The 24,638-nt window shown below is 38.9% G+C and overlaps 1 protein-coding gene across 1 annotated transcript; it reads right to left on the bottom strand.

The window, feature by feature from the left end:
* Positions 1 to 948: 948 nt before the first annotated feature.
* Positions 949 to 24,302, bottom strand: ITGB2 (integrin subunit beta 2). The gene is made up of 12 exons (XM_070956740.1): positions 24,185 to 24,302; positions 21,741 to 21,982; positions 20,354 to 20,509; positions 18,907 to 19,002; positions 18,489 to 18,578; positions 17,220 to 17,360; positions 12,838 to 13,025; positions 8,948 to 9,196; positions 7,975 to 8,190; positions 1,991 to 2,196; positions 1,325 to 1,491; positions 949 to 1,055 (listed from the first exon to the last, which is right to left on the bottom strand). Exons 1-12 carry the CDS (start codon positions 24,285 to 24,287, stop codon positions 990 to 992), a joined length of 1,920 nt encoding a protein of 639 aa, XP_070812841.1. The 5' UTR covers positions 24,288 to 24,302; the 3' UTR covers positions 949 to 989.
* Positions 24,303 to 24,638: the final 336 nt, after the last annotated feature.

Genomic DNA, 24,638 nt, shown 5'->3' with positions numbered 1-24,638 from the left:
CTGGGGCTTCAATGGCCGATTGCTATCCAGACAAGACATCTGGCAAAAGGAATCTCATCCTCAGTTCATAATCTGCTCCTCAAAGTTATCAGATCATCAGATCCCTGATATAGCACCAGGTGAATAAAAGTCTTTATGGATTTTCTAATTCATTTGATAATAGCTTCAGACTTGTCCCTTACAACCAGAAACAAAATTTTGGGTTTGCTGGACAAGACCTCACAAAGCTTGCTGACCTACAATCATGGATGAGCCAAAGCCATTTGACGCTATTCCACAATAGCCAAATATTCCCCCCCACACACAAAAAATCCCCCAATATTTTCTGACTACTCACCTGGTTTTGTAAACTAAAAGACAAGCATACACATAGGTACATATAGGCAATATGTATGGAAAGAGCAATGCTAGAAATGTGTTAAGTGCTGGAAGCCCTCTGAGGTAGTAAATGCAACAATTTAAAGCAAAGGGACTGAATGCTGATTGGCTGCTCTGCTCTGATTGTTTTGAATTCAACATAGTGCTTACTTGGGAAAATTGCCAGTTTGTGGTAATAGCTCATCACCTTCTCACTATGTACCTCACCTTAAAATAGGCCTTATTGTTAATTAAGCAAAATTGTTAATTAAAAGAACTCCCTGAGTGGCAGTTGGCAATTTTATTTACATACTATATAGTAATATAGTAGAGTTTTAGGTAATTTCACAAATGAAAATTCAAATTTCTACAGTTTGTGTGGTTGATGAATGGAAGAGGCCTAGTTGTTCTGAGTGCTTCATCTGAGTTATGCAGTAAAGTTCTCTAATGCTTAGTTTTTTTAAAAAAAAATGGAATAGAATTATGAATCAGAAAACCCACAGAATGGTTTTCTCAAAAATAACTAATATTATACAGCAATAACGGTTGATTTAGGAAAAGCAAATGGATTCATCTTCTGTTTTTCTGCTGAAGAGTTTCTTTGTGCTTTACACTGTTGCTGAAGTTTCATTTCATTGGCCATTAAATCGGGGGTTCACAACAGTGGTAGTGGCACTCTTGAAAAGAGGATTGTCAGCCTGTCAATAAAACATCAGAAACCTTTAGCTGTTAATAAAACCTAATATTTCAAAAGTAGATCAGGATTCAGATGGACAATTATACACTCATTTAACGTGATAAAACCCAAAATAAACAGCAGGAAGACGATAGAATCTAAACCAAAGGCCTGCCCAAGTACCCCAAGCTGAATCAATTACTTTGATTAATAACTCAAATACAGGAAGAAAACGACACAAGAGGTTCTTCTCCTTCCTTTATATCTCGCCACAAGAGTTAAACATCTTACCTCATTCCATTTGGCCTTGGATTTTTCCTTCTCAAATCTGTGATATTCTCTGCGATCAATCAACTCTGCCACTAGCCGCCAAGCCAGGAGAAGAAGAAGCCCAATAAGAGCCACTCCAGCTATAGTGCCCCCCACTATGGCTGCAATGTTTGGGGGTTGGGGGCATTCTAAGAGAAGAAGGAAAAATGATTAAAATACGTGTGCTTGACTGAGCGCTAGGTATGTTTTTATAAGACTATATCTGTTTGCATATATTACATGCTAGTGGTAAACTTTTTTTAATGGATAAAGATGAGGCAGAATTCAAAAACTTTTCCCTATATAAATAACAGATCCTGAATCTCCATATGAGATTGCCAGAAACTCTTTAAAGGCCACATATTCTGTCAGTGGCAGGGTTTGCCATCCCATCAGGGAGACCTCTTAACTAATTCTGACTCACTAATTCCTACAGGGTCTTCTATCACAAGGAAGAAAAATCCTCATGAGATCCTCTCAAAATGCTGAACAATACAAGTTGCCTCTTTTCCCATTACTTACACAATGAAGGCCAAGATCTGTTTCTGTTACTGGCTGTGACCAACACAGCACTAATGCCATTTCTAGTCAAGAGATATTACAATGGAGAACAGATGTTAGTTTTTGGTGATGTGGCACTAAGCATACCTTTCTCAGGGTTGACTGCAATAGAATATTGCTCTTCTCCGTCAGTCTGAAACATTGTGTAAGAGATCCAGCAATTCTGTGAATCCTTCTCCCTGCATTCTTTACTTTTTGGTTGCACTTTACTTTCAAGAGCAATATTTGAACAATTATCAGAGCAATTCTTCTGAAACGGACCACTCCCAAAAGCAAGACATTCAACACAAGAACTAAAAAACAAACAAACAAGAAGCAAAGCTTTTTTTAAAAAAGTTTCATAACAGAACCATTACAAATCTATATTTTATATAGCATATTATAGCATATTGTAAGTGAGGATGTAAAGCTGAGAGAATCCAAACTTATTAAAATACATACTATGTAAGTTCTGTTTCAGGAGGATGAAAAATTTGAGCTAACCTCAAATAGATGAGATCTCTCAGTGGTGAAATCTGAACCGGTTTACTACTGGTTCACTGGCTGCGCATGCGCAATGCGCACCATGCACCAAATGCGAGGTGCATGTGCACAGTGCATGCCAAAAGGAGGTATGCGGTAAGTAGAACAGTGCGTTGGGGGGGTGATCAGCTGTGGCGCACAATTTTTTTTTTACTTTTAAAAGCATTGCTTTTAAAAGTAAAAAAAAAAAGCCTCTGATGATCGTGCGACTCAGCTGGGCATGCGGGGGGGGGGGAGGGATTTTTGCTACCGGTTCTCCGTACCATCCGCTGCCATTGCTACCGGATCCAGCAAACCAGTCGGAACCAGGAGCATTTCACCCCTGGTTTACATTAATTGTCCCTGGTCAACTGGTATTGTTTACTAAGGAGAAGAGAGACTGAGGTAATATACTAATGAGACTCCTTCCAAACCATTTTATGATATAAATAATCTGAACCTGAAGTGGAGCAATAAAATCTAGTTGTACAACAGATATCTCTCTAGGAGCCTAGGATTTGTTGGAGACTCCCTCTTTGTATTTTTAATACCAAAATCTACAGACAGTAATGAATTGATGCCAATTCCTGAATAGGTTGGAAAATCAATGGAAATAGTTTAAGGTAAGTTCTGCTTAACCCTTTATACTGACAATATAGTAGCTGGCTCACTGTCTCTCTATTAACATAAAGACCAAAACATGAATAATAAAAATGATGTACTTTGGGATTTAAATTAAATTTGTTATTGTGCATTTGTATGTGTTATTACAATGAGCTCTACTTTTTGTTTATTAGAATATGCATTGCTGCCATATTTTTAAAAATAAGATCAAGATTTTTTTTGAGAGAAAATTAGGATGATTGGACATTTCCCTGGGTGTTGAATAATGATGGGAAGAGACTGTAATGTGTGCATGGGCCCTACTAATAAATTTCTATTTGCTAAATTTGTGCATACCTAGATATTTCAGAAAGAAATAAAGGCTAATCAACAACAACATCAAAAGGGCAAAGCTGTAATTACACATAACTAACTATGCCTTGCATGTTTACTAAATAGTTTACATCTTTTTGTATCGAATGGAGCAGCTTAGGGAAGCTCTGAAAATTAACATACTCATCTTGTGCGCAAAGGCACTATATAGTTGTCTCATAGAGTTTGCTATGTTCTGTAATTTGAATGGAAGTAGAATATAGATCAGAAATGATAAACAATTGATCATATTGATTCTCACCATGATAGCTTGGGAATGTGTTACATAACATAACATAACATAACATAACATAACATAACATAACATAACATAACATAACATAACATAACCATATAACAGTATCTACAGTATATATCTCTACCTTTATCTATCTCTCTGTCTGTCTATCTGGCTAGCTAGCTAGCTAGCTAATCTATCATCTATCTATTATCTCATTCTGATCAGTTGAAAGGGAGTACCCCATGCATATACAGTATGCTGGACTAGTGATCTGTCTAAAGTATCAATGAACTTCTTCAGTTCTGTATCTTAAATCACAAACCAGTATATCACATTGGGTGATCAAATATGTTTTAGAATTGCTTCAGATTTTATCATGCCTCCAAAGGTCTTTGATTTTTAAGAGAACAATGTGAATTTGAATTTGTTGTTTTTAAATCAAAGCCTTGCTTTAAAATGAATGTATAATTGCTAAGAAAATATGAGTTAGTATATAGTAAGTTTGAAGAAGTAGCAGCAGCAGCCTGTTACTGTGGAAAAAGACAGTACAGGTAATCCTCAATTTATGGCCACAATTGAGCTCAAAATTTCTGTTGCTAAGAAAGGCAGTTGTTAAGCAATTTTTGCCCCATTTACAATCTTTCTTACCACAGTTGTTCAGTGAATCATTGCAGTTGTTAAGTTAGTAACACAGTTACATGAATCTGACTTCCCCATTGACTTTGCTTATCAGAAGGTCGCAAAAGGTGATCACGTGACCATAGGACACTGCAACTATCACAAATACATGCCAGTTGTCAAGCATCTGAATTTTGATTATGTAACATAGGGATGCTGCAATGGTTATAAGTATATAAAACTATCAAAAGTTACTTTTTAGTGCATTGTAACTTCAAATGATCACTAAACAAATGGTTGTAAGTAGAGGAATATTTGCACAAGGTATCACTTAAACCTAAAAAGTTTAATGATGCACAAAGCTTGGCAATAACTTGCTCAGTCTACCAAAAAGAGAGTTACAATTAAATTTTAAAGTATTATATCAGGAACTCTTTGACAGAATGAACCCAGAACTGTTTATCCTATTCCCTCCCCCCAAAAACCAGGGAAATTTACTTCCATTTACAATATATTTGATGATAGCTTACAATCACTATTCCAGTCACAAACTCAAAGGTTAAAAGTTTAATTAGCCAGATTAAGGTAGGAAAGGTTCTAGTGGTGTCAACATTCCTATAGATTTAATAAATGTTATTAAGTTATTGATAAGCAATTCATTTGCATTTATAGATTAAGATACTTATATACCCAAAGACCAATGAACTATTAGCAACACACTTTTTTTAAAAAAATCATAAAAAGATGTAATTATAGAAAAAACATTTTACTGCATTATTGGTACTGTAAAATTTGTTCAAAGCATTTAACTGATAGCTAATGAAGAGAAGGACAAAGGGTGACATGATAGCAGTGTTCCAATATCCAAGGGTTTGCCACAGAGAAAAAGGGATTGACTTATTCTCCAAAGAACCTGAATGCAAGACAAGAAGCAATGGATGGAAACATATCTAGAACTAAGAAAGATTTCCTAATTGAACATCTCTCTAGAACTAAGAGAAATTTCCTAACAGTTAGAACAATTAATCAGTGGAACGACTTGCCTCCAGAAGTTGTGGGTGCTCCATCACTGGAGGTTTTTAAGAGATTGGGCAGCCATTTGTCCAAAATGGAATAAAGTCTCCTTGAGCAGAGGGTTGGGCTAGAAGACCTCTAAGGTCCCTTCCAACTTTGTTTTCCTGTTATTCTGAAGAATATCTTTTCTTCTGTTAATCTTTTCAATTAACTATTGATAGACTAGGCTATCAAATCTATGTCAACTCTTGACAACCACACAGATTTTCTCTATGATAATCTGTCTTTAACCAGATCCATCTTGCTACTGGTTATCCTGTTGTTCTCTTTCTTTCCACCTTTCCCAGCATTAGAATCTTTTCCAGAAAGCTTCATGTTTGCAAAATATGTCTGAAGTAGGATAATTAATTATAATTTAAATCATTTTCCAAACCTTAAACTCTAGCTAATTTTAATATGTAATCTAGTTTAACAAATAATGATTTTATGAAGACTAGCTACAGAATTTTTCCTTTGTACTGAAATGTCAGATATAATCTAAAAAAGAAATGACAGTAGCCCAATTTCTCTTTACAGCAACACTAAAGGAAAGAGTGTGCAAGCAAAATGTTTACTGCAGCTCATTATGTCTCAAATTCCTTGGATACTTTTACTCTCAAAGGATTTCTGACAGTGTCAGCCAGATCTCCAGCATGGGTTTCTTCAGCGTGCTTGGTATCGGCTGCCATAGTAACGGGGAGGGGGGGTCTCGGATATTTGGGATGGGGAAGTGAGCTAGTGTAGTCCCTTGAGAACTGAAAGGGAGGTTTGCACTCATGAAATATGGTGCTGCTGAAGGGAGGTTTTTATACTCTGTCAAGGCCAACTGTCCTGAGACTCCAGATGGAAGAAATACCTGAAGATGGGCTTTTCTACACTATCATACTGGATAATGATTGGACTCACACAGCTGGATCTTGTGGGGAGGGATTTGGGGTGACTTTCAATCTGCAACTGTTGAATCAGATCTTGCCTTGCTTTCACTGCTATCACTTCAAACGTAGTAAAAGTACCTCTTCTCTAAATCAATGGAGTTGGGGGTCTTCTTTCTTGAGTTTTGAACAGAGGGAGGACTGACAGACAGTGATCTTCAACACAGGCTCCTAAGTAAATCTAGAAGTCATGGAATAAGATGGCATATTCCTTTAGGATCGCATTATTACAGAATAACAGTTAGAAGGGATTTGCAGGTCTTCTAGTCCAACTCCCTGTTCAAGTAGGAGACCCTATACCATTCCAGACAAAAGGCCGTTCAATTTTTTTCTTCAAAACTTCCAGTGATGGGGCATCCACAACCTCTGGTGGAAAGCCATTCCATTGATTAATCTGCTAGGAAATTTGTCCTTAGTTTGAAGTTACATCTCTCCTTAATAAATTTCCATCGGTTACTTTTTGTCTTATTCTCAGGTGCTTTGGAGAATAAGTTAACCCCCTCTTCTCTACGACAGCTCCTCAAATATTGGAAGATTAGTCTCATATCATATCATCCCTTGTCCATCCCTTCGTTAGATTAGACATACCCAGTTCCTGCAACTGTTCTTCATGTTTTAGCCTCCAGCTCCCTAATCATCTTTGTTGCCATTCTCTGTACTCTTTCTAGAACATCAACATCTTTTTTATATCATAGTGGCCAAAACTGGATGCAGTATTCCAAGTGTGGTTTCACCACAGCAGTATAAATACTAATACTTCATGTGATCTTGATACTATCCCTCTGTTGATACAGCCTAGAATTGCATTGCCTTTTTTGGCTGCACACTGCTGGCTCACATTTAAGTGGCTGTCCATTAGGACTCCTAGCTTCCTCTCATAGTTACTGCCAGGTACCTTTTCTTTAGCTGTACATTTGGTTTTTCTTCCCTAAGTATAAAACCTAACTTTTCTCACCACTGAATTGCATTTTGTTGGATAGGGCCAGAGGTGGTATTCAGCCGGTTCGCCCCAGTTCACCCCTTCTCCCGCCCGCTATGCCATCCTATTTAGGTACGTTTTTGAGGCCAGGTGCATGTGCAGAAGGCGCACAAGTGCGTGAAGCAAGCATCCACGCGCAGAGTGAACCGGTGATAACAAAATGTGAAACCCACCACTGGATAGGACCCAGCATTCGAGTCTGTCAAGATCCTTCTGTATTTTGAGCCTATTTTATAAAGTGTTGCCTATTCCTGCCAGCTTGGTGTCATCTGCAGATTTGATGAGTTCCCCTTCTATCCTGTCATTGAAATTATTTATGAAAATGTACTGGCCTAAGACAGAACCTTGCATGCTTCCTCCATGTAAATGTAGTTCCATTGAGGATGGCATGTTGAATGTAGTTCAAGTCAGTTATGAATCCATCAGGCAGATGCTGTTGATCCCTCATTTTTCTACCTTACCAAGAAGTAGGTTGTGGCTTACTTTGTCAAGTGCCTCACTGAAGTCCAAGTATACTAGCATTGTGTTAGTCCACTAATTTAGTCATTTTGTCAAATAATGCATTAAAATTTGTCTGGCATGATCTCTTTTTTACAAACTCATGTTGGCTTCCAGTAATAGCTTTGCTCGCTTTTAAGTATTTGATTATCTTTTCCAGAATCTTCCAGGTATTGATGTCAGGCTGATTGATTCATATATTACAAGTAGCAAAGTGAAATTAAGTGATGATAAGGAGTTGGATCAAAGTAGACAATTCCCGCATATCACTTACATATATTTGGCACAGGGAGATTGGCAACTTGGGCAGTCCTCACAGAGAGGGGGCTGATAGCGTCCATTACATTTGCATGTATTGCACTGACATTGCCCACGGAGACTGCACACGTTCCCATTCTTATTCTGGCATTTTTCTGTTGAAGCTAGGCACTGACAGGCAGTGCCGTCATATTCTGGGTTACATTTACATTTCCCACAGTCACAAGAACCTCTTGCTGAAAAGAGAAATTGGAGAGGTTAGGACCAAAAGCATTTCTTTGCATCTTCCTTGACACATAACATCCACATTATCTAGAAAGAGTTATTAAGTTAAAATACAGGCCAGCACTCTGCTGCAGATGGCCAACCATTCACAAGTGACCCACTGCAGGTACAGAAGCCCTGGAATTCTGTGCATCATATGAAAAACACTGTAGTGTTGCACCCTGTTATTAACACAGCTGCCTGCAATTTCTGCAGGTTCGAATCTTACCAGGCTCAAGGTTGACTCAGCCTTCCATCCTTTCTAAGGTAGGTTAAATGAGGACCCAGTTTGTGGGGGCAATAAGCTGACTTTGTATAAATATACAAAAGTATGAAGGCTATTGCTTAACGCATTGTAAGCCGCCCTGAGTCTCCGGAGAAGGGCGGCATATAAATCAAATTAAAAAATGCAAGAACAGCTTGTCCTTGGCAAACTGGATGTTCAAAAACTGAAGTAAGCAATATTCTAAAGAAAATAGTCAATATTTATTTATAGGAACACATAAATTCATCCCAGGTATATGGTTATCAGCTGTTTTACTTCCAGATTACACAGTGTGGATCAAAGTGCTATTTATACAGCTCTTTGTAAAATGCAGAAAAATAACATAGAGTGCAAAATGGGAATCATGTTTTACAGCTTATAGTAAAAATGTCTGGAGTAATAGTATCAAAGGCCAGAGGAGGTAAATTTGGTATTTTCATATTCAGCTTTCATCAGTCACTTACCTTCCCCTCCACACACTAGATTATTGTGAAGTTCACAGTTCATGTTATCACATTCACAGAAGGGACCATAAATATGCTTTTTGCTATCTGCCATAGTATGGCAAATACATTGTCCACATACACAATCTCCCAGGCCAGAACAAATGACTGAAGAATTGTCCTTTCGACAACTTTTTTCCAGTTCCTTACTGGTTTTGCCTCCAGTCTTACAATCACAATTCTTTCCAACATAGCCAGCATTGCACCTGGCATGAAAGAAGAAATATTCAACATCAAAGAATAGCGTTAGCAAGCAACATTAGCATGCTCATCCTTATTTTCAACTACAGTTTCTTTTACCTGTATTTATAATCTGTTACTATACAGTTTGCATCCATATATACTCAACAAAGAAGGATTCCCACTGGATTTTACTTCTGGATGGAGAGGCATAGAATTATTCTACTAATTTCTTTTTAGTCCAGCCCATGGATGCCTCTGCTGCTCAGACTGTACAGATTACACTATTCTCCTCAGGTTAGTAAACTGCTATTTGAATTCACTTGCAACAATCACAAAGGTTTCAGGCAAGTATTACATTTATAAATATATACAATCAGATTTTTTTATTTCTACTTTGTTTCATAAGTTTATGTTTTACATTTTTTAAAAGTTTCTGTATACTATGCATGTGTTAAAAATTACCCAGAAGATTTGTGAATTTGATAAGAAAATGATTCAGTATGAAATATTTGCTAGGCAGGTACTCAGAGGGCCAGTTTGATGTAGTGGTTAAGGCATTAGTCTAGAAACTGGGAGACCATGAGCCCTCCCCAAAATGTTTTTTATTACTATTTATTGTTCTCAAGTTAAGTTCCTTGCCTTGAAAAAATTCAAGTAGGCATTTCTTTTTTCTATGAGAACAGTTTTTTTATAGACATTCTACATAAAAATATTGATATATAGCTAGTCCTTAAATTACAATAAATTTTTCAGCGACCATTCAAAGTTACCATGGTGCTGAACAAGAGGTACTTATAACTGTTTCTTGAGGTTCTGGCCATAACAGCACCCTCCCCCACCCACCCCCCCAATAATCATATGATCACCATTTGCCACCTTCCTTGCTGGCTTTCCACAACAAAGTCAACAGGGTAGTGAGCAAGGAAGGTTGCAACTCACTCCCACAAGTTGCTTTTTTCCCCCGAGGAGCTCCTATGAAGTTTGAGGTACTCTATAGCAATAAAAGACAGTATGTGTACCTCAGAGTAGATCTGTGGGGTCCCTGGTACACTCTGAACTTGGTTTTCTTACAGAAGTTTCATTACCAAATGTCTACTAGAAGGTAACATTGGTACTAGAAGGGAGTGGGGTTTGCTCTCTTTTATGCACTAGTGGCTTGCTTTGTCAGTGTTGGTAGGAGTGGTCTTCATGGTTCCAGGTGCATGCCCTGCCCACCAGGGTGAAATACAAATTTCCAATAAACTGTACAGCTGGATGGAAAATGGCCCAAGAAAGTAAGCATAAAATTATATGGCTGATGATCATGATTGCACACCTCAGACTAAACGAATATCAGCACACTGTGGAAAACCTCAAGGAACAATTAGTATAGACCATCACACCAGAACACACATAAAGGCCGACAACCCTCATGAAGATTACTTCCTGGAGACATGCTAGAAAAAGAAAAACCAAACTACAAATCAAATTCATTTTCAAAACTATAACAGGCAGAAGACTAGCAGAGTACATCTATGAACACCAACTAGCATTCAGAAGACATGATGAAAACTCCTTATTTTTACAACACATGGACAGACTTAACCATGGTTTCAATTGGGAAACTCTGAATATCCTAGACCAAGCCAAGTCCAAAAATGCTAGAGAATTCCTGGAACCCTGACAATGACAAATCAGATATCAATACTACATAGACATAAACAGCAAGCATCTACATAGTATATACCCGTGATGGCAAACCTATGGTACGCGTGCCACAGGTCTCAGGAATGCCGTGCGAGGCGCAATCAAAACACAGCAACAGCCTTATTCAGCTCTTTTTGGCACACTGGTTTATTCGTATCCGCATCTGGCTACACACTGTGATTCGTAAATACGAATGAAATCGGTGCTACGTTACACCAGGAACGGGGCATTTATATAGCCCATCCTCCCATTAACCCATTTAAACCGCGCCCTTGTTTATTACCATACCCCTCGTTAGTGTTAGCGGCATCAGCGCATTCTGGAAGGTGCTGTTTGCTGCGTCATCCGGTGAGGTCCTAATCCCATCGCACCCAATACCATCACCCCACACCCTGCATACGACCGCCTCCACCCAGTGCCACCACCACCAAGTACGTATATGTCCCTCGATGCTTTCAGTGCGCATTAGCGATGTCGAGCAGGTTGCTAGGCATGCTAGGTGGCACGCAGAGACATATTAGTGGGCACGCCAGCTCAGCTCTGGGGTGCATGCGCGTGCCGGCCAGCTGATTTTTGGGCCTTCTGGGCCCACCAGAAGTAGGGAAACAGGCTATTTCCTGCGTCTGGAGGGCCTGGGGGTGTGGGGGGGTGGGGAAGGCCCGTTTTTCTTTCTTACCTGGCTCCTGATCCTCTCTATTTATCTGGGAAGGGTGAAAACAGCTTTTCCCACTCCCTTGGAGACCCTACGGAAGCTGAAAGGGCCCATTTCTTGACTCCCAGTGGGACAGGAAGTGACTTTTTTGCTGTCCCCAGCCTCCAGAGACTCCTAGAGAGGCTCCTAGAGACTCCTAGAGAGGCTCCTAGAGACTCCTACAGAGGCTCCGGAAGCTGGGGACAGCAAAAAATGTCACTTCCTGTCCCACCAGGAATCGGGAAATGGGCCGTTTCAGGCCTTTGGAGGGCCTCCGAGGGAGTGAGAAAGGCTGTTTTTGCCCTTTCCAGATAAATAGAGAGGATCTGGAACCAGGTAAGAAAGAAAAACGGGCCTACCAGGCCATCATGTACCAGGAGTGGGGGAGAGGGGGGTTGCGCGAGCATGTATGTGGGCACGTGCATGCGCAACCCTCCCCCGCCCCCCCTCTCCTGGCATGCGATGGCAAAAAGGTTAGCCATCACTGGTATATACCATTCAAAAGAGACAATCAAAAAGCCAAAAAGACCCAAACACCTCCTCACCAGCAAGCCAGATACACAGAGATTATTACCAAAATTAATACTAGACCAATAATCAACTCAGTCAAACAAGGTAACAATAAACAACAGCCTACTCAAGGGACCACCAAGACCATTCCCACCAACACTAATAGGGCAAGCCACTCATATATCAAACAAGAGCAATCACCACTGCCTTCTAGCACTGATGATGTTACCTAGTTTGGTAATGAAATGTCTGCAAGAGGACAATCAAGTTCACATAGCGCCAGGAACTCCATAATCCATAGCACACACACCCCTGCCAGCACACACTGTCTATATCACCTGCCAGCAGTATCTGCACACTGCCTCATGACATCTGTGCATCACCTGTACTCCTTGCCCAGAATTCCCACCTCTTCCTGCTTAATGACCTAAATAGTCCTGGAGTTACAATGGCAACTGCACCTATTGAGACTGCTGTCATTAAGTGATACAGCAATATGATGTTGCACTATATGATCGCTTTGGTTATCACAGAATTTATAATCACATGTCCAACACACCTTCCTCCACACAACAATAACCCTGTGAGATGAGGTGGGCTAAGAGCCCAAAGTCACCAACTGGTTTTCATAGCTAAAGCGGGACTTGAATTTATGGTTTCCTGTTTTCTGGCCAGGTGCCTTAAACATTAGACCAAACTGGTGCTCAATTGCTGTCATAACCTGAGGACTACCTAATAGCAAATATTTGACTTGTGTTGCTAAAATAGTTAGATTACCTGCAAATCCCACAGTTTATAGTCCCTTGTCCATTGCAATCAGATTTATTTGGTAATTCCTCATCACATTCACAGTTGCACCGACTGTATATATGTACAGTGGTCAAGTCTGTGAAACCAAGAGGCTGCAGAGTAAAAGTCTGATTTTCAATGCATGATGTTGCTGTAATTTGCACTTGGAAGGTAATCTGTAAGAAAAAAAGAAGACTGCCCCATCTAGTCTCAAATGACATTTAAAATAATTAGTAGAGACAGTGTATTTCATTAATTATTTATCTAATTATTTACAAATTATTTTTTATGAATATCATTTGGTTAAATAAAATTCTATGTTGTCAAGGATTATTCAACAATGGATGTTTCAGAGATATTTACAACAGAGACGTATGAACTTTGGAAATAAGATACAATTGTTGGTAAAGCTCCTAATTAATAACCTAAGGACCTAATAACTTACTGGGTTTTCCTGAAAATAAGACCCTGTCTTATATTTTTTTGAACTCTGAAATAAGCCCTTGGCCTTATTGCCATGCGCTCAAAAGCCCAGTTGGGCTTATTATCAGGGGATGTCTTATTTTGGGAAAAAAAGAGTAATAACCCAAACTTGATGCCAGAGGATAGCAATGGTTGGTTGCCCCCTCTGGATTCCACTTCAGTTTAAAGTATTGACCAGGAATGGGAAAAAGAGATTCAGACAACCTATTGAGAAGGATTTACAACTAAAGCCACTGTTGATGAATGGATTTGGTTGACACCAGAGGTTATACAAGACCTGTGTCAAGGAGTTGAACATTGAACTAGAGGAGCAATAGGGGCAGAAACTATTGGGGTCATTGCCATATGTGTCCCCAAGCTATATTGTAATCCAGTACAAGTGAGAGATGGAGGTCTACCTGTTCTTATAAAGAAAGATTTGAGGAAGGATCAAGCTGAAGACCCTCTTGTACAACTTGACTGTGAAGGCCCTAAAGAGCAGTTAGCTGACGTTTTTGCTGACTGATTTACTGAAGGAAGCCCATCTATTGCATAAAGAATGGGATCAATTGCAGCTCTACAATGTGGTGGCCTACAAAAGGACCCCTCAGATAGTTCTGGAAATAAGTGGCAATTGTTTCTACCTGAAAAGCATAGAGAGACAGTGCTGGATGATTTACATGACCATGATGATTTGAGACCAGAGTAAGGTGACCAGACGTCCCGCTTTTGGCGGGACAGTCCCACTTTTGAGCAATTTGTCCCGCGTCCCGCGGCGTTTTAAAAAAGTCCCGATTTTTCATTCTGCCTCCTGAGTCCCGGCTGCCTCCTGAGTCCCCGCTGATGGCTAGAGGGAAAAAACCTGTTTAAACTCTTGCCTTCAAAGGGCCGCCTTACGTTGATTAGCTCGGCTTCCCCCTCTCAGCTGATTTGCGCAGGGCTCTGCTCTTGCTAAATTGCTCAGCAGTTTTTTTTTTCTCTTTGTGCAAACCAAGCTCAAAACGAAACTGAAAGTAAAACAGGCTGTTGGCTTTGCTGTTTGCTTGCAACGTTGGAAAATTAGGCAGCAGATTTATTTTCCTTTTCCTCACCAAAAAAGGTAGGTGCAAACAATGGGAAATTATTTAGGGCAAAAGAGGAGAGTTCAAGATTTTAAAACACAAAAGAAAAAAAAGCTCTTTTTAACTAGGAAATTGTAATAATTGAGATACTATTAATTGTATACTGTGTTGAAAGCAGAAATGGTTAAGTTGTGGTTTGGAGGAATATATGGGGGAAATTATTTGGTTTATTATTATTGGCAAATATAATTAATTGATTTGTAAGAAATTGGATTGCATGGAAATAATTGGAATATTCATGTTCATATTGATTAATATACAAAAAATATATAACTAATTGATTTATATTAAAATGTTGAATTTGTATTAAACAACTGTATTACATAATTAAACAATGTGAGGATTCTATATTAAAATATAGAATAGAAGGGAAAAATTGAACTTGATTAAGATTAGAGATGAGGATGAAGGGTAATATTGTTTTTTTAAAAAAATAGATGAGGAATAAATATGGCAGAAAGGAAATATAGAAATTGTAAATTAAATTGAAATGACTAAACACTGTTTAAATTTGTGAACCAGCCAAATATTCTGTTCAAAGAAAATACATTGTATGTTTGTATGTGTATTTCTAATTATTGCTAGTTATTCATATTTGTTCTCTTTTATTCTTTAAAGTTTAACAATTCATTCTTTATCTTAATATCTTTATATTTGTTTGGGGTTGGCTTTCTTCCCTTTCATCTTTTTTATTGTACAGCAATCTTTCTCCTCAAACCTACCACCTCTCTTTTCTTTCCTTCTTACTTTCTCTTCCCCCCACCCTCTTCTTCTCCTCCCTATTTCCTCTTCCTTTCTCCTTCTCCTCCTCTCTTCCTCCCTCTCTTACCTTCACTCCTACTCTAATTTCCCTTCCCTTCCTTCATCCCTCTCTATTACTGTATCCTTTTATGCATATGGACTACTCAGAGGGCTGAAAAAGTTATTTTTGACTGGTCCTCACACTTTTGACCAGTCCTCGAACTTACGACTGTCCTCACATTTTACGTTTTTGCCCTATCTTGTCACCATGGTGAAGAGAAGCAGTTGTGAAATGAGTGACATGGTTGTTAAGAATGCTGCACGGGCATAAATGTGAGGATGGTCATAAGTGTGAGGACCAGTCAAAAGTGCGAGGACCTGTCAGAAATGACTTTTTTCAGCCCTCTGGTTAGTCCTTTTGTGCATATGGACTACTCAGAGGGCTGAAAAAGTTATTTTTGATTGGTCCTCGCACTTTTGACCAGTCCTCGAACTTACGACTGTCCTCACATTTTACATTTTTGCCCTATCTTGTCATCATGGTGAAGAGAAGCAGTTGTGAAATGAGTGACATGGTTGTTAAGAATGCTGCACGGGCATAAATGTGAGGATGGTCATAAGTGTGAGGACCAGTCAAAAGTGCGAGGTCCTGTCAGAAATGACTTTTTTCAGCCCTCTGGTTAGTCCTTTTGTGCATATGGACTACTCGGAGGGCTGAAAAAGTTATTTTTGACTGGTCCTCGCACTTTTGACCAGTCCTTGAACTTACGACTGTCCTCACATTTTACGTTTTTGCCCTATCTTGTCACCATGGTGAAGAGAAGCAGTTGTGAAATGAGTGACATGGTTGTTAAGAATGCTGCACGGGCATAAATGTGAGGATGGTCATAAGTGTGAGGACCAGTCAAAAGTGTGAGGACCTGTCAGAAATGACTTTTCAGCCCTCTGAGTAGTCTCTATACACATAGCCATGGCCACCCGGTCACATGACCAGCTAGCCACGCCCACCCAGTCACATGGCCTCCAAGCCACGCCCACACAATAAGCCACGCCCACAATGGTGTCCTTCTTACCAATGTTAAAATCTGTTCACCTTACCCTATACACATAGCCATGGCCACCCGGTCACATGACCAGCTAGCCACACCCACCCAGTCACATGACCAGCTAGCCACGCCCACAAAATAAGCCACTCCTACAATGTCCCTCTTTACCAATGTTAAAATCTAGTCACCTTAGACCAGAGAGAACATTTAAGCTAGTAAAAGGTCAGTTCTATTGGCCTTGCATGAGGGCTGATGTTGAAGGTTATTGTCACTCGTTTGTATTACATGCAATGAAAGGCTTTATCTTTCCAGAGCTGCCTCAATGGGCCACTTACAAAGTGGAGGATCTATGGAGTTAGTGTGCTTCCTGTGTTTGGAAGTGGGCAGAGAGAAATGTTCTGCTAGTAACCGATGAGAGATGGTGGGGGGGTCCCAGGGTCTGGTTTCAAGGCCAGAATCCATTGAAGCTCAGTAGCTAAGAAGAAGCCACAAAATATAGGCTGAAGGGTATCAGACAAGATACGTTGACTCCGGTATTAAAAGCTACATTTTGTCCTACCTTGAACAAGGTTTATCTTGAGCAGGAAATATATTTTATAAAACAACTGGCACTAAACGTATGCAAAAGCAACTTCAATGAAGATTGTCTCCAGATGTAACATTCTGTCAAGAATCTGTCCCTTGGATTCAGGCACATCTTTTAAGAAAGGGGGTGCCACAATTTTATGTCAATTTCATTTTTTTAAAAAAAGAAGGAATGGGAAGGAATTTTGAATGGAGCATAGTATCTTTTAAATTCAAAGAAAAAAAAATCACAAACTTTTCAACAGAATCTTTAGGTTTGGTGAACAGGCTTACAAAATAAATTAGTATGTAAATAAATGAAAAACTTTTTGGGCATAAATGCTTTCGGAAATGGAGAAACTACTAGCCTTTTCTTTCTATGTACACTACAGTCAAAATACTTTTCAACAGAAACAATATATGAGTTACCCCCTACCTTATCATTTATTTTTACATTGTCACATTCCCCTTGTGGTTGGTTCTTTGTATGTATCTGATTAAGGCAGAAGGAATCATATGAGATTTTGATAGAGCTTGGCACAGAGCTGTGTTCTAAAATAATTTTGGAAGATAAATCCTAAAATGAAATAAAAATAAACTTGATGAAAGACTAGAACCAGTGTCTTATTACCATATTCAGAGGAAGAAAAACAAGATATTGTTGTCTGTAAGTTCACAATTATACACTCCTTACATACAGAATAAAAATAAAATTAAACAACCCCAAAGAATTTTGGTGTCTCTCATTTTGATGACATATCTTATTGTAAGTGATGATCCACTAATACAGCTGACTGCTACTTTCTTACAGAAAGTACATAGTCTTCCAAACCAAGAGACAGTCACAGCAACATTTTTTTCTGGAAGATGGCTGGATTTTCTCTCCCTATAATGAATGCATTATTCTCTGGCCTGGAAAGCAAAATGGTCAGCTCAGCTACAGTTATCCTAGTGAAGAGTTGTTTTGTTTTTACTTCTTCTGCCTGACACTTTCTTAGGAATTTAAATATATTTCAAAGGGGTTAAATAAATAGCTGATTTAGCACACTTTTTCACTGCAAGGACTACACCAAATTCTTTGGGGCTGCACCTATGCATGATGGGTGCATGGAAATCCACAGATATATCTTCCTTACACACATGCCATATGTGCATTATAATTATCTAATACAAATAATATTCGTATTAAATAATTACATAGAGAATTGTATCTCTTTACAGTACTGTATCTTTTTCTGTTATATTTTTTCATTTATTTTAAGCATTTATTATCTATTTTTTATGCAGCCTTTTGATACAGTGATGCATATCCTTTTGAATTTATTCCTTTTTTTTTATTGTTATTTCAAAAACAATACAAATTTTATTTTAAAAAAGAACTTCCTATACATATACAGACTAGCTTTAAGCTCTTAGATGGGGAGTGAAGGGGAAGCTATTATGGGTTTTTTTATCCCAACACTGACAAAAGATATTATTCTCCCAGAACTGGATTGGGAGAAAATGAGAAGCCACAAGATTTTCTGTTTCTTCACTGCAAGAATGACATTCTGCAGTAAGTAAGTAGGTTGTCAGGCTGCCTGGAAGTGAGAAACGGATAGAGACAGATGTGTTGAGCTGCAGGCAGCTTCCAGAGATCATATATACTAGCCTATGAGCTAGAAGCGGACTTAAGTAAGATAAGAAGATTATTAATAACACTTACATTATAAGCACGCTGGATGAGTTGAATTATATTATTTGAATTCTCCTGCAGTTTTCCTACAGCAGACTTGGGGATCATTTTGCTCAGTTTCTATCAGTAAAAAACAAATATGCCAAAAGCATTAGCTTATGAGCTTTCATGCAGCATAATACAGGGGTGGATTCTACTTACCTTTACTACCAGTTTGCAATGGGAGTGTGCACGCTTCTGTGCATGGTCAGAAGCTTCTGCGCATGCGCAGATCATCCATTATAATGTCTGGGCGGGCGGGCAGAGCCTCCCGCCGCTTTTACTGCTGGTTCGCAAGAACCGGACAGAACAGGGAGCAACCCACCACTGGCATGATACCATAATAGCATTTGCTTTGTTCACGTGACACAATTTATAAAATCTTCTATTTTATTGGAGATTTACTTACTTCATATGTATCGTAGACTTTTTTGGTAACAGCAAAAATGGGCTGGATTTTCTTTTCTTTAAGTTTTTGTATCAACTGACCAACAGAAGGATAATCCTATGGAACCAAGGAAATGGTATGAGAGCTCTCTTTTCAGGTATTGTTTAGCTACCATTGTACAACTCTCATATTTTCCCACTTGTTTTTCTCCTCCCACTTTTTCTTGCCACAAGAAAATCTCCACTGAGATAGAAAAAAATGGAATAATTGCTGAATGCTTACTTACTATATTCATAATTGTATGGATGCCTTATTGCATTCTACTATTTTATTCTGTCTCTCTTTTGCACCATGCCATGTGACTGGTAGTTCAAGCAGCATCACTCTGAGAGCAACGCTGGCTTTGAGTAACAGAAGATCAGATTATGAGACCTTTTGCTTTAGAGATGATCACTCTCAGAACGTGATCCTCACTAGTCTTGCCTAAACAATCAAGATCTTCTGTCATTCGCCATCCTTTCTTCAAAAGGGGTTATGGGACGACCAACAGAACAATGGGTTTGTAGTGGGCATGCTTCCTGTTTATAGGGATTAGAGGAAGTGCTGTGGACAGGACAGCCCCTTTCGGCTATTCAATAAAGCCACTAATTTTTTCCCCAGAATCTCCAAAATCTTGTACAGCTTTAATGAATATAAATAGCTTCTGTGTTCACACAATATTGGCACATCTTCCTTTTAATAACTGTTTAATAATCTTCTGTCTTTTTTAATAAATGTTTAATAATCTTCTGTCTTTTTAATAAATGACAGAAGATAGCCTTACTACATTTTAATATTTTGTTTGTTCTTTTTTTATTCCATGGATTTCTTTTAGGCAGCACACTTTGTATATTGGTGTGTGTGTGTGCATACATGGAGGTACAAGTATAGTACATGTTACTCTAAATATATAATCGAAATATATATACAATTGTGTAATTACCCTGTTTCTCCAAAAATAAGACATCCCCTGATAATAAGCCCAATCGGGCTTTTGAGTGCATGCACTAAAATAAGTCTCTCCCCCCGAAAATAAAGCCTCCCCAAAAATATTTAAACGCAGAGCTGGAAATTAGATAAGACAGCAAGAGGAGCCCCATCTTGCTCCACATGCCCCAAAATAAGGCCAAACGCTTATTTTGGGGTTCAAAAAAATATAAGACAGGGTCTTATTTTCAGGAAAACACAGTAGATGCAACTAAAAACAATATAAAATCTTGCTCTTAATATAATTATTGCTTATTGGATTGCACATAATTCGGTAAATCATGTTTTTATTGTGAAAATGATTGGCCTCTTGATTCTAATTTCTAGAGGGCAAATAGTGCAGACCAGCTGCTGTTTTAGTTACTTCCAGTCTATTTCTAGATTGAAAAAGAAAACTACTTATCATATAGCAGGGTTAGCTGACAGCTACTTGTATACTTACATATTCATTGCTTTTTTTATACATATTGTCTTCCAAGTGACATTGTCCATCAAAAGGTGTTAAGATGGCTCCAAGTTTGCCATCCCCAGCAAAATGAAAACCATCATCTGTTGTGTAGACCAGTAAGCGAGTCACATTCTTCCAGCCAATTATATTCTGGATTTTAAAGTATAACAAATTTTAAAGCAGTAGAAATTATAACAAATTACAAAATCATTGATACAGGAAGGAACATGATGAATCGATCAATTTTTTGATCTAAGATAGGCAAGCTTATCTAATGTCACAGCTTTAACAGGCACCTGTCCTGCTGCTAAGGAAAGATATTCAGCATTTCCCTTCCTGATATCTTCCACCAAAAGTGTTCTTCATGAAAATTTATTTTTCCTGACCTACCCTAAGGTTGAATTCAGTGGCAGAGATACAAAGAAAATAAATGTGAGGCATTCTACTTCCCAAAGCTCCTCAGTTGTGATTCAGCTAGTGCAGTGATGGCTAACCTTTTTGCTATCATGTGCCAAAAGCGGGGAGATCATGGGGGGTCACACATGCGCGTGCCCACACCCATAATTCTATGCACCCCCCCATGCATGTGCGAGCGACCCCCCCCCCCCCCGTGTTCCCCTCGCTTTTGGCACGTGATGGCACGGTGGACCGGGTAGGCCTGTTTTTTATCCTCTCCAGGCTCCAGAGGCTTTCTAGGAGCCTGTGGAGAGCAAAAACGGCCTTCCCCACCCCCTTGGAGGTCCTCTGGAGGCTGGAAACAGTCTGTTTTCCGACTTCCGATGGGCCCAGAAGGCCTGAAAATCAGCTGGCCAGTGCGCACATGTGCACTGGAGCTGAGCTCGCATGCCCACCGATATGGCTCCGTGTGCCACCTGTGGCACGCGTGCCATAGGTTTGCCATCACGGAGCTAGTGTGTTTATTGAAACCAAGAACAGAGCAACCAAACCTCAGGAACCATAAAAAGAATTTATTTTCTAATAATTTTTAATCTTAAGAAACCGTAAAGAAACAGTAAGATATGATAATTGAAGTCAGATGTTTCATTCCAGGTGAAAAATCAGCCTTAGCAGAAGACAAATATTAGTTTTAATAACTGTGTAAATCCTGGACTGTTAATTATGTTTAGTTTGTCACTTTTTTCCTGCAAGCTGTTTCAGTTGCCCATACTGACAACAAGCACAATATAAATGTAAATAATCATAGTGTCATGTCAATAGCGGCATTTATATGGGCTTACATTCATGCTCCTGAACAGAAAATTATTTGTATAGAATTTGTGGAAAAGTAGCATATATTGGAAATAATAAATTAGTGAAACCATCTTCATTTTTTAACCCAAAAAGGTCCTTAGTCAATTCTATTTCCACACAATTCTATTACCTCACAGACAGCAGCCTGCATCATGGCATCAAGTCCTCCCTCTGGTGCATCAAGATTCCCCGATATGTTCTGCTTCCCTACTTCTTCTTTAAAACTCTGTACATCATCAGTGAGGCTAAGCACATGCCTGAAAGCAAATGGTGGTTGGCACTTGGTCTCTTTGGTTGGGCATGGATTCTGGAGCTTCTCTGGATGGGTGTTTACAAATGGCAAGACAGTCTTATCCACAAAGGCACCAAAACCTAAAGGAAATATTAAGGAAAAATAGTCAACCTTGTTCAATGTAAATGTGTGTATGGGAGAACCATAAATCACTTCAGGAAAATATCATTAAAAATAAAATTATAGGAAAAAACAGGACTATTCATACAATTATTAAAATTATAAAGGATTATCCACAGTGGTGGGATTCAAATAATTTAACAACCGGTTTTCTGCCCTAATGATTTCTTCCAGCAAACAGTTTGCCAAACTGCTCAGAAAGTTAACAATCGGTTCTCCCGAAGTGGTGCGAACTGGCTGAATCCCACCACTGATTATCCTTTAATAAAAGGGATGCGGTGGCTCAGTGGCTAAGACACTGAGCTTGCCGATCGAAAGGTCAGCAGTTCAGCAGTTCGAATCCCTAGTGCCGCGTAACAGGGTGAGCCCCCGTTACTTGTGCCGGCTTCTGCCAACCTATCAGTTCGAAAGCACGTAAAAAATGCAAGTAGGAAAATAGGGACCACCTTTGGTGGGAAGGTAAAAGGGTTCTGTGCTCCTTTGGTGTTTAGTCATGCCAGCCACATGACCACGGAGACGTCTTCAGACAGCGCTGGCTCTTCGGCTTTGAAATAGAGATGAGCACCGCCCCCTAGAGTCGGGAACGGCTAGCACATATGTGCAAGGGGAACCTTTACCTTTACCTTTTACAGTATCATTTAATAATCAAGATACAGTTGGATAAATATATATATTTATCTTTTCTTTTGTTAAGGAATAGCTATTTTCCTTGTACACAGCTGTTGTGCAAAACAGAAATGATGCTTTTCCCTTCATTTAGAAATACTATTCCCTCTCATTTTCTACTAACTTCTGTCCTTCAAGGACTTGTTTTGGAGATACCAACTGTCTTAAGAAGAGCTTGGTTGGACTGCACTGAGGACCTACCTAGCCAAGCATTCTGTTTCTTGCAACAATCAGTCAAATCTCATCAGACATCTATGAGAAGGACAAGAAGATAACGGATATTCAAATCAATGCTAACTCTCCTGGAGAAGGCATATTATTAAGGCATATTTGTAGCTTTATCCTCCATGAATTATTTAATATTCTTTTAAAGCCATTTAAGTCGAAGGCTCTCAGTATAGCATAAAAAAGTAAATTCTGCTATTTCATTTAGTAGTATGAGGAACACTTTCTTAAATTCCCCCAACCTGTAGCTTATTTGTAGGATCTTGGTTTGCAGCACAATGTGAGGTGAAGTTATCTCAAAAGGCTTTAGTGTTGATCTCTCAATATTATCATGCCCCTGTATTTTTCCAGTCCAAATGTCCAAAATGTCGCTTTGCAAAATTTCCATTTACAAATTGCAATGCTGGAGCTCTTTCGTGCTTGGGGCAGGCTGGCTTCCCTTTGATATTTCTACTTCTCCATTGCTGACAAATTACAAATCTTGATACTGTCACGCTGGGCTTTTCACCCAGGGATATACCTTATTATTCACTGTGGAGATAATCCTTCTGAGATAAGGATGGGGCAAGTACATGCAGTGGCATTAAGTAGTTGATTTGGCACTCTTGCCACCAGAATAAGTATTGGTTGCCCTTGGTGGTTATTCAAAATGGTTGAAGTGGAGACAAGTGCTGACCATTGTGAGACCAAATCTGAGGGCTTCAAGAGTGGAAACTATAGTAACACAGAAGGCTCCTAATCTAATTCCAAATAATGTACACCTTCCTTACAGAATCATTGCACCAGATTCCAGAACCCTACACTCCTTTATTCCCATGGTATGGTATTTTATTATATCAAATCAAAAGAAAGGAAAGCTTGCTATAAAATATAATTGCATATAATGTTAAAATTCTGAAAATGGCTATTTCTTACAAAATTAAGACATGTCAATTAAGATATGATAAATAGATCTCATAGTATAGAATATCTCAGTAGAATCTTAGTAGCTGGAAATACTTGAAAAAATAAGAATGATGTCAAGCTTAGTTCTTGGCCATTCATGGACACTGCCATGCCATTTTCTTATCAATAATATTAAGCCATTTGTACTATTACCACCTGGAATATATTTTCGTAATTTCAACAGCCTTAGAGTTTCAGAGTGGTGTCTTATTGACCACTAGTTGAGTATGTTTCTTATTAGGTGTTTTTCAAGATCAGCTAAAGTTGGTTAGGTGCTTCCAACTGCTGTGACAAGACAGTTGCATATTTTAGAAGAATGTACATACCTATCCGTGCACGTCTGGTAATACTCTGGAGAGCTTTAAGGAGATCTCCTCCTAATTTCTTCACTGTTTGCAAATCATCATCCATAGAAAATGAGAGGTCCATCAAATAATAGAGATCTATTGGATAATCTTCCCCACGCTGGAATGTCACATTAAAAACAGCAGGTTGTTCTATTGGTAAAAGGGAAGACATTGAACATCTGCTCCAATTTTACCTCATCTCACAAAGCTAGTGATGCTTTTCTGAACTAGAAGACTGTAGGCTGAGTAGATTGTGAGTCATGTGAGAAACCCATGAAAGGACAGGAAAAGACAGAATAAATCAACATGGTGGTCAAATTGTGGCAGAATGATAAAGAAGGTACCACTGAAGTTAATTAGGTCCCAGGGGAAGGTACAGAGTGTAGGAGCAGAGGAGCAAAGTGAAAAACGCACAGAATTAATGGGGAATATG

The sequence above is a fragment of the Pituophis catenifer genome, unplaced genomic scaffold, assembly GCF_029215685.1.
Source record: "Pituophis catenifer annectens isolate HBS135680 unplaced genomic scaffold, rPitCat1.0.hap2 SCAF_1, whole genome shotgun sequence".
Lineage (NCBI taxonomy): Eukaryota > Metazoa > Chordata > Lepidosauria > Squamata > Colubridae > Pituophis > Pituophis catenifer.
Note: the sequence above shows the minus strand (reverse complement) of the source record. Positions and strands in the feature narration are given on the sequence as shown.